The 19,407-nt window shown below is 35.8% G+C and overlaps 1 protein-coding gene across 1 annotated transcript in view; it reads right to left on the bottom strand.

Moving 5' to 3' along the window:
- MLLT10 (MLLT10 histone lysine methyltransferase DOT1L cofactor) overlaps nt 1-19,407 on the bottom strand; it is a 126,108-nt gene that overhangs the window by 62,607 nt on the left and 44,094 nt on the right. Inside the window, exons 5-6 of the mRNA XM_015811558.1 lie at nt 16,472-16,575; nt 15,582-15,675 (exon numbers count right to left, since the gene is read on the bottom strand). Of these exons, the coding sequence (XP_015667044.1) occupies nt 15,582-15,675; nt 16,472-16,575 (198 nt within the window). The remainder of the gene's footprint in view (nt 1-15,581; nt 15,676-16,471; nt 16,576-19,407) is intronic.

Below are 19,407 nucleotides of genomic sequence, written 5' to 3'. Positions count from 1 at the left end.
AGAATCATAGAATTGCAAGGGGCCACAGAGATAAACTTGTCCAACTTCTTGATCGGTGCAGAACCCATTAGAGCATCTCTGAAAAACAACCATCCAAACTATGTGAAGTTTCTCATTGAAAGAACTTATCATTTCACATGGCAGCCTGTTTCATAGGTTGACAACTCATCAGTGTCAAGATATTCCTGCTGATGTGTAACATAAATCTATGTCACTGAAGTTTTAATGCACTGCTTTGTTCCTTCATTCTGGCCAATAGTCCACTCCCTGTTTTATGTGACAGATTCCAGATATTATAACTGTTCAGATATTTCCTCTTCATTTATTCATAAACTAAACATAACCAGATTTTTCTATTAATGAATCCCAAGATAGCCTTTGGTTTTTTTAACAGTTAAACTACTGGCTCGTTTTTAACTTACAATTGACAAGAAACCCAGATCTTTCTGCAAATTTGATAGGTATCTCTTGATGCAATACTGATGTTGAAAAGCACCAGGCCTAGACAAATCCCTGTGCACGTCTACAAGATACTTCCCTCCACTAAAATGGAGCCATTAATAAACATCATTTAGCTCTTGTTACTCAGCCTATTTTGAGACAATCTAAGATTAGGATCCCATTTTACCTTTTTATTAAAAATTTTATGAGATAAACCATCAAAGAATTTGGTGCAATCTAGATACATTATATCCACAGCATTCCTCTAATCTATTAAAACTAGTAATTCTACCAAAAGGTTAGTGACATTATATATTTTATTTCTATGTTTGCATTTCCAGTAGAGGATTTTTTCTTTTTAATAATATTGAGACTGTTAGTAAACTAAAAATACTGTTACCATAACTATTTGTATAGATATGATGATCTATAATATACTCCCCTTTCCTTTCAACTCCTTTCAACAATCTCAGTTTTTGCTCAATAAAAGGAGAGGATATTAAAAGGTAGAACCTAGTTGGCTACTGGTCGAGTTGAATAGTTCATTCATTACTTATGGACTGTGAGACACTTGCTCAAATCAAAGGTAAATCATGATTGAAGAATTCTGTTTAGTTATTTCCAAATCATAATTTGGTGACTAAGCATATTTTACATTTGGATGTTCTTTCTTCTTTCCTTCCTTTCTCTACCCATTCAACATATTCATACTTCGGTGGTTAATGATAACTACATTTAGTATAATATGGACCAACATACCATACTGCTAATTACTGTTTGCTCTCACACCAAACTTCAAGTACAATTATTTGGATGGGAGGGAACATCCAAATCAGTTATTGCTAACTAGCAAAAAGAAGAACATGACTATCAATCAGCAGAACTGAAACAGATATGTTATCAAAACAAGAGTGACAATTTATGCAAAAATATTTTTGTAGCTTACGGTATATTAGCACATCAACAACTTAATATTACTGGATATAAATTAGAAGAAAGTAGGTCAATAGCCTTATAAGTAGACTATTATAGTGAAGCTACATTTACCACTAGCATGACAAATATAATGAATGATTTAACCAGAAAAGTTAAAATAAGGAGTCAAAGGAAATGGATAACTTGAAACTTGCAAGCATTCCTCTTCAAGCACAATGTTCCTTTTGCTGCAAAAGTATCAATATTGTTGTTACAAATAGTCCTATCTCCTAGATATATAATTAGCAATAGCAATATAGTACGTAAGTGATTACTTTTAGCACTGCAATTCATCAATTGCCTGAAATCACGATCTTCTTGACTCTAATTTAGTACGTCCAAGAAAAACAGCCAAAAAACAGCAATATCAATTTTAATTTCTTTTAAACTTCTATATTCTTTAAATAATATCATATATGTAGTATAATATATGACTATTTATTCCTAATAAGAAAGCAATGTGGTAATCACAATACTGCGACTTCACTTTCTTCTATCCAAATGTAGCCAAATATATCCCTTGAATTGAAGAAGGAGAGGGAAAGGTGATGACTAGAAGAAAAAGTACAAGATAAAAGCCTTTGCCAGCTATTTTTTTTTCTATAATTCTCTCTGAAACTGTTCCCTTTAAAATTGTACAAATGTTACCAACTAAACTAAAGCTTAAGCTACATAATCCATAACTTCACACAAAGCACACAGGTAGATTTCAAATTTAATTATACATTAATCTGATTTTTTTATTAGTGACTAAAAAACTTTAACCATCAAACAGATCATTCATTTCCATAGAGAACTGGTTTACAACTAGTAAAACAATCATTAAAAACAACCATCAGTAATTCTGTATTGCAGATATTTCATCTTCAATTTTAGTAAAGTACAAGTTACAGTCACGCTCTAGGTATTTGCTGACCTACTATAGCTACTTAATAATTCCAGTAGGTGATAGCAGTTGCAGGTAGTCAAGTCTCCTAGTCAAAAGCTATTATGGGGTACAATCTCCATGTCATCAAAATTACCTGAAATTCAACCTTATTTTCTCAAAATATCTTGTAAGATTTCTAGGGCAACAAATTGTGGAACACAGTTCCAACCTACATAAAGACCATAGGTTTTACATATCCTAGAACCATTAAGAAAAATCTTAATGACAAAATATTAATGAATGAATATGCAAATGCCCAGAGGCAAACAAATTTGTAACTATAAACCAGCATAGGTTTGTCAAAAACAGATCATGAAAAACAAATCTTACTACATTCTTTGTCAAAGAGTAAACATTACTCTTTGACAAACATTAGTGAAATGCTGTGGATATAATTTACTTGGACTTCAGTAAGGACTTCAGTAAGCTGTTTGATAAAGTAGACCACAACCTACTATTTGATAAGATAGAAAAATGTGAGTTAGATAGCACCACTACCAGATGGATTCATATAACAGGCTGACCCACCGCACTCAATGTGTAGTCCTTAATAGAACTGCATCTACATGGAGGAAAGTATGCAGTGGGATACCCCAAGGCTGTGTCTTATGCCTGTATTCTTCAATGTCTTCATCAATGATTTAGACGAGTGGGTAGAAGGGAAACTCATCAAATTTGCAGATGACATTAAGCTGGCAAGAGACAAAAGATAGGCTCAAGATACAGAAGGATCCCGACAAACTTGAACACTGGGCCCTCTAACAAAATGAAATTCAGTGGTGACAAAAGTAAAGTTCTACTTTTAGGCAAAAAAATCCAAATGCACAGCTATAGAAAAGGTGGCACCTGGCTTAACAGTAGTAACTACAAGAGGGATCTTGGAGTCCTAGTGGACAATCACTTAAATATAAGCCAGCAGCTGCAGCTGGTAGAAAACCTAACACAGTCCCAGGCTGCATTAACAGAGGGATGGAATCAAGATAATGTGAAGTGTTAATACCACTTTATAATGCCTTGGTAATATTGCATACACTTTTGGTTGTTGCAATATAAAAAAGATGTTGAGACTCTAGAAAGAGTGCAGAAGAGCAATAAAGATGATTAGGGGACTGGAGGCTAAAACAGACAAAGAATGACTGTAGGAATTGGGTATATCTAGTTTTATAAAAAGAAGTTCTAGGTTAAACATGTCAAACTTGGGATGTCACATGACGTTGCGGGATGTATCGGGACTGTTTTGCCATTGCCGGCAATGGGGTGGGCCCGGCTTCTCCGTGATGGGTCCGGCCCACGGGCCGGCAGTTTGACACCCCTGTTCTAGGTTGACATGATAGCAGTGTTCTAGGTTGACATGATACCAATGTTCCAATATCTAAGGGGCTGCCACAAAAAAAAGACGGAGTCAACCTATTCTCCAAAGCACCAGAAGACAGGATAAGAAGCCACAGATGGAAACTGATCAAGGAGAGAACCAGTCTAGAATTAAGGAGAAATTTCCTGATAGTTAGAACAATTAATCAGTGGAATGACTTGCCTCCAGAAATTGTGGATACTCCAACACTGGAAGTTTTTAAGAAGAGATTATAACCATAAAGCTAGTTTATCTCAGCCATATATGTTATAAGCATAGAATCTGAGCTGAATTGAATTAAGTTGCATTCTTTATTTGGTCAAATGTGATTAGACACGCAAGAAATTTGTCCACGGTACAGAAGCATTCAATGTACATGCAAAGCAACAGAGAGAATAATAATTCCAATAAAAGGGAAGTAAATACTGTATAATAATAAGGATAAATAATAATACTACAGCCTCTCTATATGGGTTAATATACATAGACATTTAACAGAACTGTGAGAATTAGGTGTTCAGCATTATGATGGTACAAGGGAAAAATTGTCCCTGTGACTACTTGTCTTGGCATAGAATAAACAAAGCAATGTCACAAGGGAAAAAATTGAAACAATTTATGTCCAGGATGTGAGGAATCTGTAGGTATCTTCTCAGCCTCTTTCTGACCTGCACAACATTCAGGTGTTCTATGGAAGGCGGACTTATTGTAATTATTCTTTATGTACTCTTAATTATCCATTGGAGTCTATACCTGTCCTATTTGATTGCTGTACCAAACCAGAGAGTTATAGAAGTACAAATAGCAGACTCAATAATTCCTCTGTAAAACTGAATCAACAGTTCCTGGGGCAGTCTGAAAATCCTGAGTTAATGAAGAACATTCTTTGTTGCGTCTTTTTAATGGTGGTTCTAATGTTGAGTGTCCATTTCAAGTCGTGGGAAATTATAGAACCTCAAAACTTGAAGGAATCTATTACTGATTATGTGCTGCTGAATATAGTAAGAGGGGGTAGATTCATATCCATCTTGAATGAGGCCAATGACCACTGTATCATCTGCAAACTTCAGAATTTTAACAGAGGATTCCTTGAGGTGCAGTCATTGGTATAGACTTGCACTGGCAGCCAGTGCCCTTGGAGAACATCATAGAACCTGGCCATCATGCTCTTCATGAATTGCTGTTTTCAAGCTAAATGTAAGAGTAGCTGTCTTAATGATCACATACAAGTAGTCCTCAACTTACGACCACAACTGAGCCCAAAATTTATGTTGCTAAATGAGAAATTTATTAAATGAGTTTTGCTCCATTTTACGACTTTTCTTGCCACATTTGTTAAGTGAATCACTACAGCCGTTAAATTAGTAACATGGTTGTTAAGTGAATCTGGTTTCCCCATTGACTTTGCTTGTCAGAATAGTGCAAAAGATAATCACATGACCCTAGAACACTGCAACCATCATAAATGTGAGTCAGTTGTCAAGCATCCAAATATAAATCATGTCACTATGGGGATGCTGCAATGGTCAAAAGTGTGAAAAATGGTCATAAGTCACTTTTTTCAGTGCTGTTGTAACTTCGAACGTCACTAAGAGAACTGTTATAAGTCAAGGACTACCTGTACATTTAACTGTGTGATTACGAGTTAGTGGAAAATAGTTCTTTTTGTCCAAAAATGGGTTTACCAGTACTAACCAAAGTTGACAAGCACAAGAGACATAATAAATAATAAGACACAATAACAAATATTTTTATTTCTGTTTAAATTAAAATCAATTTTAGCATGCTCAGGTATATAAGCAGTGGTGGGATTCAAATATGTGAACAACCGGTTCTCTGTGTGGATGCCACTTCCAGAAGTCCATTCTGGGCCTGCACAACAAAAAATTAGCTACCGGTTCTGCCAAAGTGGTGCGAACTGGCTGAATCCCACCACTGGATATAAGTAATACTGCTATCAATTAAGATACTGGAAGCATCTTCCTTATTAGTTCCAAATCAAACCAATGCAAATCTAATGTAGAATTGTTCAAGCCATAGTTTTTTGTCTAAAAAAGTTCTACCTGCAACAAGGGTATGCCCAACTTGTTTTACTACATTTTCTTTAATAACTGTGCATGTCGTTAATAAAACTAGGAACTACTGAAATTGACTGACAATGCAGCAAATGTATTACTTTATGAAAAAACAGATTTAGACACATAAACATTTTTCATGAGGTATAATTTTCTGCCATCGTAGTCAATGGGAATTAAACAAACTTACTAACTGAGCCATTTCCACAAATGAAAGCTAAAAGAAGAACCCATGTTTATCTCCTGAATTTGACATGGATTTTATTAATATCTGAAAATTAAATGACCATATTTGTGAAGATTTCATCTCATCCTAGAACAATGAGATGTGTGAGATAGACGGAGAAGTGCCCAACTGCAGTACTACATCTCTGATAAAAGGAGGTGGTTCTTAACCAATTGGCAAAAGGTATACCATGTACAAAATCAGTTATGTTTATAGAAGAACAGTCTTCATGGGAGAAAAAGAGTCTGTTTCATCACTCTGGCTGAGAGAGAAAAAAATTATTTATCTGTTTGTTTATATGATAAATTTATTTATTAAAATGAGGAAACTATAGTTGAATATGCAAAATTGAGCTGGACTCAACTAATGTAAATCAATGCCAACTTCAGAACCTTCTCAACATCAAAACCCCAAAATTAATAAACTTGTAGACCTGCAACTGAAATGACCTAATTTGACATGAAAAAGAGAACAATGAGTAAACCATTTGTGAATTCGCGGGTGCCAGAATTCAGAAGGTTGGTATCACAGGCCAAGAAGAAAGTCAGAATGTGAAAAAGAAAGTATACCCTCTTTGAATTCTATGGTTTTACATATCAGGACATAATAAAAATCATTTGATCTTTAGTAATTCCTAAAAGTAGATAAGTACAACCATAGATGAACAACAACATATGGCATATTACGCCATGTCTTCATTTATTTTACAAAAAGAAAAGCAAAATGGAAAAGCCATATATGGAAAAACGAAGTACGTCCTTACTGCTTCCACAGGTATAAAGAGACTAAGTAGCAGCCAGGTGCCGCTAATCAAATGTCCTTGATCAATTGATCATAATAGAATAACAGAGTTGGAAGGGATCTTGGAGGTCTTCCTGCTCAGGCAGAAAACCCTATACCATTTCAGACAAATGGTTGGAGCACACACATCTTCTGGAGGCAAGTCATTCCATTGATTAATTGTTCTGTCAGGAAATTTGGCCTTAGTTTTAGGCTGCTTCTCTCCTCAATTAGTTTCCATCCATTGATTTTTGTCTTGCTTTAAGGTGCTTTGGAGAATAGGTTGACACCCTCTTCTTTGTGGCAGCCTCATCAGGAAGTCTGATTACCTCTATAAAAGCTAAAATTTTAGGAGTTTGCTGGTTTCCAGCATTGAAGTGTATGTTAACACAATGCCAAAGAGGAAAGACATCAACAATGATTTTAGAGAAGCAATTGTTGATGCCTATCAATCGAGGGAGGGCTATAAAGCCATTTCCAAACAATTTAAAGTCCATCATTCTACAGTGAGGAAGATTATTTGCATTAGAATAATGGAAAACATTCAAGACAGTAGCTAATCTTCCCAGGAATGGACATCCCAGCAAATTCACTCCAAGGCCAAACCATGCAATGCTCAGAGGAACTGCAAAAAATCCAAGTTACATCTCAGACTCTACAGGACTCAGTTAGCATCTTAAATATTAAAGTTCATGACATTACAATTAGAAAAAGACTGAACAAGTATGATTTGTTTGGAAGGGTTGCCAGGAGAATGCCTCTTCTCTCTAAAAAGAACATGGCAGCATGGCTTTGGTTTGTAAAGTTGCATCTGAACAAATCACAAGCCTTCTGGAACACTATATTTTGGACAGTGTTCAAAGTGGAGGCCAAACTGAAGATGTTTGGCCATAATGCACAGTGCCACTTTTAGTGAATGTGCTTGGTGAATACCTAACAAAGCATACCAGCAGAAACATCTCATACCAACCATCAAGTGTGGTGGTGAAGGGATGATGATTTGGCTTGTTTTGGAGCCATACGATCTGGGCACTTTGCAGTCATTGAGTTGACCATGAACTCCTCAGTATATCAAAGTATTCTAGAATCAAATGTGAGGCCATCTGTCTGACACCTAAATCTTGGCTTTGGATCATGTAACAGGACAATTATCCCAAGTACACTAGCAAATCTACAACAGAATGACTGAAAAAGAAAATAATCAAGGTGTTTTGGATGGCTCAGTCAAAGTCCAGACTTCAAGTCAATTGAAATGCTGTGATGGGACCTCAAGAGAGCTGTCCATAAACAAATGCCCACAAACCTCAATGAACTGAAGCAATGTTGTAAAAGAAGAGTGGGCCAAAATCCACCACAATGATGTGAGAGACTGATAAAGTCATATAGAAAACAATTACTTCAAGTTATTGCTGCTAAAAGTGGTTGTACAAGCTATTGAATCATAAGGTGTACTTAGTTTTTCACACATGGTTTCTCCACTTTCTTTCTTTTTGTAAAATAAATGCTAACATTGTATAATATGTCGTGTATTGTTGTTCATCTGAGATCATATTTATCTACCGTATTTTCCGGTGTATAAGACGACTGGGCGTATAAGACGACCCCCAACTTTTCCAGTTAAAATATAGAGTTTGGGCTATATCAGGGGTAGGCAACCCAAAACACTCAAAGAGCCACTTGGACACGTTTCCCACCGAAAACAAAACACTGGGAGCTGCAAAACCCTTTTGATATCTAAAATGAAGATAAAACTGCATATATGCTTTTTTACCTTTATGATATGTGTGTGTGTGTGTGTGTATGTTTGTGTGTGTATATATAAAATAAAGGTAAAAAAGGATATATGCAGTGTTATCTTCATTTTAGGTGTCAAAAGGGTCTCTCTCTCTCTCTCTCTCTTTCCTCTCTCTCTCTTTCCTCTTTCTCTGTCTCTCTTTCCTCTTTCCTTTCTCTTTCCTCTTTCCTCTCTCTTCTCTTTCTCTCTTTCTCTTTCCTCTCTCTCTCCTCTCTTCCTTTCTCTTTCCTCTAACTTTATCTCTTTCCTCTTCCTTTCTCTTCTCTTTCCTCTCTTTCTCTTTCTCTTTCCCTCTTTCCTCTCTCTTTCTCTTCTCTCTCTTTCCTCTTTCTCTCTTTCTCTTTCCTCTTTCTCTCTCTCTCTTCTCTTTCTCTTTCCTCTTTCTCTTCTCTTTCTTTCCTCTTTCTCTCTCTCCCTCTCCCTCCAGGTTAGGAGAGAGAATGAAAGGCAGACGGCACCGAACGGGCGGAGAGGGGGAGCAGGATGGGAGGCAGCGGCTCCAGTGGCAGCGGCACGGCAGCGGCCATTGCAGCATCGTCGGGAGTCCACACTGCCCCCAGCCTGGCTGCCGCGTCCTCAGCCAAATGGGCGGGGAGGGGGAGGACAGGAGGCAACAGCTCCCGGCTGCCGCCCCCATCGCGTCCAGGGAGGGGGAGGACGGGAGGCAGCAGCTCCTGGCCGCCGCCCCCATCGCATCCTCAGCTTATATAAAGGAATAAAATAGAATACCCGTATTTTCCGGCGTATAAGACGACTGGGCGTATAAGACGACCCCCGACTTTTGAGAAGATTTTTAGGGTTTAGAAAGTTGTCTTATACGCTGGAAAATACAGTACTTTTAAGAACTGCTAAGGACCAGATGCTTTTTATTATGTCCTGATACATAAAACCACAAAATTCAAAGAGAATTCTTCTTCACATGACTGTATCTATCAAAGTGACGTTAGAAGAAAAGTATAATAGATCATAACAAGGGTATTAGTACCGAAAAAAGTCTATGAGCATTGTAAGGGACAAGTCAGTATTATAAATATTCACTAATTTAATTAATAATTAAATCAAACCTCTGGCACTAATAAAAGGAGTAACATTTTCTTCACTAGAAGTTTCAGATGGAATCATATCCAATAAAGTCTACAAATTGGACAGTTCTGCAACTTACTACACAGATTCTAATTATGATCTGCTATCAATGTGATTGTTATAAACTAAAGCTGAGGAATTATTGATGAATAATGATGAGATGCTCATTTTCATACAAACTCATTGGGAATGATATTCTGGACTCTCCTTCACTATGTTTCTAGACATCTTAATCAGTGGGGGTTTTTTTCAAACGCAAGATGAAATTCCACTGACAAATACCCTCTATATATCTTCCCCATTTATATCCAGTTGAATAGCTTGTATAAAGTCCTGGTATGACAACGTGAAGCAACTTGAAAATGCCATTACGTTAGAAATGAAGTACATGTGAACTTTTGCATATTTTCTTTTCAAATAAGCCAAATAATTTATACATCATTAGAGGTATGTTCTAAGATCGTCTATATTTTATTACTTCAACTAAAGGAAGTTATATTGCATTTAAATCTATATCACACAGTCAGCCACCAGGGAAGCATTTTCTTAATGCACCATGATTAAACTATTCCAAATAGCAATGCTGATAGCTAATTATGGATGTTTCCTTTTCACATTTCTTTCTACAGTTGCTCCTATCTATTGAAGTGACTGCTTACCTTCACTTTCATAAATATGATGAAAAGAAAGCATTAACCTAGGGTATTTGGAGAACCAGAGGACTACTGGTATTCCTATCATAATACCAATGTGAATAATCTCATAAAAATATCCAGTACAGAAAGTTCAAAGCTGGAGCTGAGCTGTGATTATTTAATATTGCTCCATATCAAAGAAAACATGATAAGTACCTGAGCAATAAATTAGCATTTTTAAAGCCCAGGGCTGAAATTCTTGGCAAGATCTGAAACAAACATTGAATTATGTTGATTATAGAAGTAACAGTTGTATGAAGCAATATTCACAAAAGAAAAGAGCTCAATGATTCAAAGGATAGCTTTGACTGGTAAATTTTTGAAAGTGACATATTCTCAACAACAGAGAAAGCAAACATTCAGCAGTAAAAGCAATGTATCCAGAACTGTTGAACTCGTAGTACATTTTTTAAAATCATATGCACCAATTGACCCAAGGAATAACAGAATAGAAAAAATGATAGAAATGAAGGACAGGAAATAAAATCAAATTAAATCAAAGCAATATTTGATAAATAGATTGTATGAGATGAATGTTTGTGTTATGGTCAAAAGAAAGAAAACAAATCATGCTTTTTGGTTTTGCTTTTGTGTGTCCTTAAAAAAAAAAAAGAATGAGATACCTTTTCAATATGGGAATGGAAACATGGCTCCCGCCAAAACTTGTTTCTGCTCAAGAATTTTCCAAATGGAACTATGTTCTGAAACAGATGCTATATACATTGTGTACAAACAATATAAAGAAAATATTTTTGACACAGGTTTTTAGAGACAATGAACAGAAAACTAATATCCTTTACATACCTGAAATAATCCACTGAAATAAATCTTAATCTTAGTCCATTTTTTTTCACTGTGCTCATTGACGTTTATTGTTAGCGCTTCCTGATCAGTTGTATTTTCAATTATCACTAGTAGTGTCATAGTAGTAGCGCAAATTATCGATATTTTTCTCTTTATTTTTAAAATGACAACTCTAATTTTGAAAATCAACTGCATTTAATATATATTGAAAATATACTTAACATCTAGATTGAATAAATAAGAGAAAGTATATAATACCATTGGTAATACTCATGCAAGGAGGTAATAATGTAGGTTTATAGTGTATGGTACTTTATATGTGTTTAAAGAAAATGCATAGTGTAAAAGAATTGGGTCATCTTAATCTTTGAATTACAGACTATCACATTAATGTAAGAAAATACAAATCAACTGGAATTTGTAACCTTCGGGTTTTGTCACGTGTAGTCGTATACTGGTGACTTATGTGCACTGAATTGTGTACATATAGACTACGTTTCTCTGCAAATGGGACTGTCATCTAGATCAGGGCTATTCAACTGATGGCACGCGTACCACCAGTGGTACTTTGACATGTGGCAGATGGTACATGACCTTCCTAGACAAGTGTAGCAAGGAAGGGGAATGAGCTGAAGAGACCCAAGCCTGAGGGAGAGGCAGCTGGAGCTGCAAGACTGTTGGGGCTCGGCAGAAACCCCAGAATCGCCGCAGGGCTCCAGTTGGTTGGCGCTTCTGGAAGAAGCGTGGAGCTGGAGGTGAACTGAAGAAAAGGGGGGGGAGAGTAGAGGATATAAAAGGAAGTGGTTTTGACAGGAAAGCGGAAAAAAAGACAATAGGGAAAGAGAAGGGGATTGAGAAGAAGCTGTGGAAGGAGAGCTCAGCAGGCAGGGAAGAAAAAGAGACCGAAAAAGAAGCAGCTATTGCTGAAAGAAAAGGTCCCTGGTTCGTTTTCTCCAGCTAGGAGAATGCAATCAGCACTGAAGAAATGAAAAGCCAGGAGACGAGCATGTCAGAAAGGAGGCTGGTTTATTTCGGAAGCCAGTGGGTTCCTAGTCAGCTGGTAGCTTGAATGGATTACCAAAAGGATTTTTATACAGTTGTTACAGCATTTTGTAATTCAGAGGCTCGGTTTGTGCGCTTTGGCTATTGGAATATTTTAGTCTGTTTCACAAAGGCTAGCAATGAGTCCAAAGTGTTGGCTTCCGTAAGTTTAATCCCTTTAAACAAATGTAATTAGTTTTATCCCCTTATCTTGAGTCTGTCTATGGCTTTTAGCAAGTTTTCTTTGTAGGTAAACAGGCTTAATTTAAGGTTATCGGTTTTTGCAACTGCCGACCCTTTTAGGCTCAGGTTGCTACATGTTTAAAACTGAGATATGCCTGAGGCAGCTTAAAGAAAAGAAACCCGGAATTTAGTGTTTCTTTATTTTGGGAGGCTTTTGTGAGCCTTTCTTGCTTTGCACTTGATTCCTGTGTCTTTAAGAGTACAGTGAAGGGACTGGTGTGTGTGTGTGTGTGTGTGTGTGTGTGTATGTGCATTCTTACTACACTGTGGAAGAAGAGCTCAGAAGGCAGGGAGGAAGAAGAGAGGGAGAGAGGAAGAAGGGCTGATCAGCCAGCTGGTAGTGGTGCATATTAATAAATATGGATACATTCATCATATATTTGTCAGTGCAAAGGGAAAGTGATTCAGGAAAGGAACTGCCATCAAAGAAATTAAAACTAGTAATTTTTTTCCTTTTTTTCTACAGTTCGTAACATTTTATTAGATTATAAAATAAAATACAAAAATACAAAAGCAAGTAGTAGGAAACAGTGGGGAGGGAAAAGGCGAAAAATGTGAGGGGAAGAAGGGGGAAAAAACAGACTTCCTCTGTTGCGGTAGAAGGAAGCATTAACATTGAATCTCAACTTTTTACTTTTCCATACTATTATAGACCAGCCATTTCTATAACAACAAATGAATCTAATCAGTAAAACCCAAAATCCCTCCCCCCTTTTTTTAGCCATCAAGTTTTTGATGCCTTGCTCAGCACTGGTGGTATTCAAATATTGTCATTTCCTAAAAGTGGTACAATCTGTGAAAAGGTTGAAAAGCCCTGATCTAGATGCTGAATGTGTTATTACTTATAGCCTCAAAATAACTATATAGAGCCAGACTAGTAGGGAACAATCTGTATGCAGATATACAGATACCATGACATGTCTATATCTGCAAAAATCTTTGCTAACAATGGTCTTCCCTTGACACTCTATGGAAGCATAAGTTAGATTCTAATGAAGCAGAATAGAAAGAGTACTGAAGCTTTTGAATATTGATGTTGAAGCCTGAGAATACTATGGAGACAAAAAACAACAAATGGAGCATAGAACAAATCAATCTAGAGTTCCCAGTCATGGCATAAATGACCAAATTATTAAATTTTGGACACAATATGTGAAGACCAATCTCTTGATCAATCTATAATGAGAAAGATAGAAGGAAAGAGCAGAAGAGGTGACTGCTATTAAGGTGGATGGGTTCATTTATAAGGGCAACTGACGCACCATTGGAAGATCTGAAGGGCCAGGTGGGAGAAGATCATCTAGGTAGGAGTAAGTTTATCTATATGTTTACTAATAATTGATACCAATTTGATGAAATATAATCAATATTTATGTACACAAAGAGTTAATAAAAATCAAATTGATAATGAAAAATATTAAATGCCTGATCCAAATATAAACTGAAACAAATATCTTCTGCCAGCAAGGCAGATGAAAACAAAATTCAAGCTAAGGAAAGAGAAAGATTATCAAGAGTGATGTCAGTGGCATAAAATGAATTCCAGTAAGAAAAATTCACCATGGACCTGGAAATAAAGGATGCTGTAGGAGAAAAAAGGTGCAATATGGATAAATATCAGAAATGTTGGAAGATTCAAAACCAGGAATAAAAAATATCAAATTATTTTAACTTTTAATTTACTATTGCGATAAACAGAACCTGTGTATACAGCACAAATACATCAGTTCTATGTATATTGCTTATATAGTTTCATATTAAAATAGACCGTTATTACTTAAATGATAGATCTTCAAAATGCTTTTACTTTGGCTGCTAAGGATCATGCAGTTTGTAATTCCTCATCTTTTATAGCGGATTTTCACATTTTCAAAGCAAAGGAAGAATAAAAACAATGAATATCAAACTCATAGGAATCAATCATAACAATTTAAATATTATTTGAAAAAAAAAGTACAAATTAAGAGAATCTGAAAGTACAGTGGTACTTTGCTACTCCTTAATTGGTTCTGGGAGGCGCGACGAGTACCAAAAATGAAAAGTACCAAACAAGCTTTTCCCACAAGAATAATGTAATGATTAACAAGGCAATTGAGTATCACTGAGTGTAGAAGCAAATGTAGCCATATCCCTCACATTAAAATGTAGAACACAATTGAAAAAAAATGAAATTAGATATATGATTGATCCCAATTTATAAATCTGTAACAATACTTACAGATTTGAAATTGTTATTTGAAAATTGTTTTGAACTCTCAGAAAAATCAATTCTCATTAAATTATAGAATCTATCATAAATATTTACATCCAAAAATACTACAAGTAGAATTTCTAAATAAAAACAGTAATATTACCAACACAATCAAGAAAATAACAATAATTCTAAGGCAGAAAAACTAGGAAAAGCAAAATAAAATACTTTAAGCAAAAAATTTAAATTCCCTGGAAATTGTAAATTCAGATCAGATAGATTTATAAAACAAACAAGTTCAGTCAATCACAAAAAGACAGTAATCTCTTCAAACCTTAATGCTGCACAGAATCTGACACAAAATATGCACAATGTTACAGTATGGCCACATTTTTGAGGAACCCCCCCCCCCATATTCAGATTTAACATCTTCAAAAATAAAATATCATAAATTGAAAGTAAATTGAAACTTACAGACAGGGAGAGACAGAATTTTAATAAATTATAGAAAAAAATGTAAGACAGCTGCTACTGAAAATGAATTTCAAAAGAGTTATATTAAAATATAGTATCTTCAATTGCTAGCTACAAAAGTCAAGGATAAGAGACTAGATTAATTTTTTTATATAAAGCAAATATTATGCTACATTACACAATAGCAAGTAATATCTGGATGACATTTGTCCAAATATATTTTAGGCAAAATTATGGATATTCTTCAGGATACTCCCAAAATGAAAACCTAATTCTCTGTTGCATAAAATTGGAGAATCAAAACTACAATCTTTAAATATTACAATGCACTGAATTTTACATGACTATTAAAACCCACATTTAGCAGTTCACAAGATTAAATTTTAATCACTACTTTGTATAAATGTGACCAGCTCAATAGAAAAATTACGTATTTGTGAAATGTATGAATTGCAATGCTGAATTCAACAAATTCTTACCAGTTTACTGAAATGGTATTTACAGTAACCACAGTATTGGACATTGTCTGCACCGTTACCTTCTTCTTCACAAAGAAGTCCTGCAAACTGTGCACTGAAAAGATAAAATGAAAACAAAGAAAAAATAGGAAGTGTCAGCTACTGAAGATTGCAAACATGGCTGCTTAACAAAATTTTGCAATCCAGTTATTAACTGACCTTTTAATTTGGAGCAATTATGCTGGAAAACTAATCAATAAAGTATCTTTATGACATGTAGAAGGAACTTAGCAATCAGCATTTGGAGGATAAAGACAAAAAATGATATTTTCCTGAGATAGTACAACAGTAAAATAAATCTATTATATGTAACTAGTCTGAATAACTCAGGTGACATGTGGCAACATATGAACACTTTATTTATCTAGGCCAGTGATGGCGAACCTTTTAGAGACCGAGTGCCCAAAAACTGGCCCGTCCCTGCTCCACCCTTGCCCCACCCTTGCCCCGCCCCTGCCCCACCCCACCCTGCCAGCCCGCAGGGTCACTCACCGCCTAAAGGGCCCGCAGATCGCCCAGGCAGCCCAGCACCACGGCAGCCACACCTTCTGCCCACGCCCTGCAGCATCAACTGTGTGCGTTGGGGCGTGAAGGCAGAGTCTTGTCTATGCTGCCTGGCTGCCAAGTCCTTGGCTGCGCTGCTCCGCATGGGCCATACTCAGGGGCGACTCTCCTCCAGGAGGCTACTGGTGAGGAGGGGGTCATGGGCAGAGGCAAGGCTGGGGCAATGGCATGTGTGCCCACAGAGAGGCTCCGAGTGCCACCTCTGGCACCCGTGCCATAGGTTCGCCACCACTGATCTAGGCAATAAAGAGCTCAGAAAAAAAAGATTGTCCTTTCTGTTTACTTACCATGTTACATGGAAAGCTTGACGACATCCATGTTTATTACAGGTCATGCAAGCGCCTGAGGCTGCTTTGCTTTCTCTGCCTTGCTCTTCACATATATAACATGTCTATTGGAAAAAATAATACTGTAATGAATATGCAATTTGCTTTAAGCAGGCTAAAACTGAACAGTCCTTCTGTTTTCAGATGTTACTTTACATTGAATGCAGTTCAAGTTCAAGGCCCTTAAAGCCCTTAATGGCATAAGTCCCAATGAACTGATGAACTAGGTAGGACAAGCCAATCCTTTTCATGCCGACAAAAAGGGACTATTTCTCATGGTCAAAGAACTCTGACTATCAGGATCTAGAAGAGCCTTCTCTGCTGCAGCGCCTGCCCTTTGGAACATCTTAACTCTAAGTTAAAATCTGCCCCCTCCTTCCACAAGAGGCTAAAATCCTAACTCTGCTGGGTGATCTGGAACCAATAGTGGAGTTCCAGGTTGCAGGTGGCTGCTGGACTGATGGCAGATTCCACTCCCCCCACCTTGCACTCTGCTCTCCAACCATCCATCTTTTTGGTTATCATACTGATGTATTCTTGTTGTGTTCTTTTTCACTGTTTATTTTATTGTTCTATTATTTTATTTCTGTTCTGTTTACATTCCTTTCAGTTTCTTTCTTTTTTATTATGGTAAGCCACCTAGAGTAGCCACAGAGAAAGAAAGGTGGCAAATAAATTAAACAAATAAATAAATTTGTAGCTTATGTAAATAATTTAAGAATGAAAATTTGAAAGATTCTCTAAGAATATGGTAAGAATATAAAAGTATTGTTCAAATATTGGAACTATCTCAATAATATACATCTCATTTAATTGTTTCGTTACATGAACAATAAATACTGATTGTAGCAGGCAGCATAATTTTTTCCTTCAAAATATGCTACATTTTCATTCTAACCCATAATTAGATATTCGTCAAATACTTTATGTCTTTACATTCTTCTTGATAGTATCTGATTAATCTATATCTAACTTTATCATATTATTAAATTTAAATAAACACTTGTACCTACTTTTCTAATATAAAAATATGATTTATAAGGAAGTTTGTCAAACATCATAATATGAATTCAGACAGTTGCAGGTCTACCCTTACGAACATGCAAGTAATTATTGGGAAGTATTGTAGTAAAGGATCAAGATGTAATTATGTTCCCTGAGCATATACAAATACTCCCCTAAGTTACATAGACCAACATACTGTAAACTCAATTTAATGCAAATGTAGCTAAGATGCACTAAAGTCTCCACTGCACACACAATGCACTGTAATATAGTAGAGAGATGAATACCCAATGTATGCAAAAATTGGGTTATACAAGGCTTTCTGAAATAAAATAACATAATCAGAGAGGTCCTGTATGACTATGCTAGTAGTCTAAAACTGAACAATTCATAAGAATATAAGAGATTTGATTGATTAGACCAAGAAAGCATATAATATAGCATCCAATTTATCACAAAAGCCCATCAGACCTCTATGGAGTGATCCATAACTAAGGCATAAGGGCAATAGCCATCTCTTATTACAGGTAGTCTTTGACTTACAGCCACAACTGAGCCCAAAATTTCTGTTTCTACTTTGTTAAGTTTTGTCCCATTTTACAACCCTTTTTGCCACAGTTGCTAAGTGAATCACTGCAGTTACTAAGTTAGTAACACAACTGTAAAGTGAATCTGGCTTCCCTCTGACTTTGATTGTCAGAAAATCACAAAAAGTGATCACATGACCCTGGGACACTGCAACCATCATAAATATGAGTCAGTTGCCAAGCATCCAAATTTTGATCACGTAACCATGAGAATGCTACAATGCTTGTAAATGTGAAAAACAGTCATAAGCCAAGTTTTTCAATGCTGTTGTAACTTCGAACAATCACCAAAGAAATGGATGTTAGTCAAGGTCTACCTGTATTGTTGCTACCTGTTTGTTATCTTTAAAACTCAAGCACTCAAGTTGGCATGGAACTGATAAGAACTTGTTCTTTGAATTTAGGAGAGATATTCACTTTACAAAGTGCTGCTTTTTTTGCCTTATATCCCAATTGTATAAATACTTCAGACAAAGTGAAGGGTATTAGGGGAGGGCTCAATTTTTTTTGTAGGATACAGGAACAAATGATACATACATTCAGTATATGTGATGCATCAAAAAGCAACAATAAAAGACATTGATTAGATGTGAGAAAATACAGACACCCTTAAAAAATGTTGCATTTTCCCTTTCCCCATTTAGGAATGTTTCTTTAATATCTGCAACATTCAGGAACTCCAGAATAAGTTCCCTGTTGTTTGGTTTATAAATCGTCTTATGAAGAGGCTAGTTTTTGCATATATAAATAAAAAAATGGCTTTGGCTAAAAAGAAAATATGATTTCCCAAACCCAAAAAAAACATGAGGTCATGCTAAAATGCTAATATCATTTTTATTAAAAGCCCAATAATGAAGCCTAAAATTCCAGGTAACGTTAGTAAGTAATAATTTGAGACATTATCATAAACTATTATGAATAGTTGCCATGAATAGGCTTTTCCCTCCTAAATTTAATCTCCTTTCTCTGCCGCCTAACCTGATGATCATCACTGCTTCTTCTATGCTGTCCAAATCAGAATTTAATCTTCTTATTTTATTGACTTAAAGAAGAAAAAAAAACATGGTAAATTAAATTTTATTAACATGACCTATAAATTTTTTTATTTTTTCTGGATTTTTTCTGTTCTAAAAATATTATCCAGTCATAAGTACTAAATTCCTAGTGAATATATTGTGTACAGTATATCATTGTTATATATTTATAATGTAATGTTCTATGTAGCTTAAATCACATGCTTAAGTTGTATTAGCTATGCATCTGTTCTTCCTTCTTGCATGCTTATGATGAAAAAGTTTTACTAAG

Source organism: Protobothrops mucrosquamatus, unplaced genomic scaffold, assembly GCF_001527695.2.
Source record: "Protobothrops mucrosquamatus isolate PMUCROS unplaced genomic scaffold, P.Mucros_1.0 scaffold45, whole genome shotgun sequence".
NCBI classification, from domain to species: Eukaryota; Metazoa; Chordata; class Lepidosauria; order Squamata; family Viperidae; genus Protobothrops; species Protobothrops mucrosquamatus.
The sequence above is the reverse complement of the archived record's forward strand: the minus strand, read 5'-3'. Positions and strand labels throughout refer to the sequence as shown.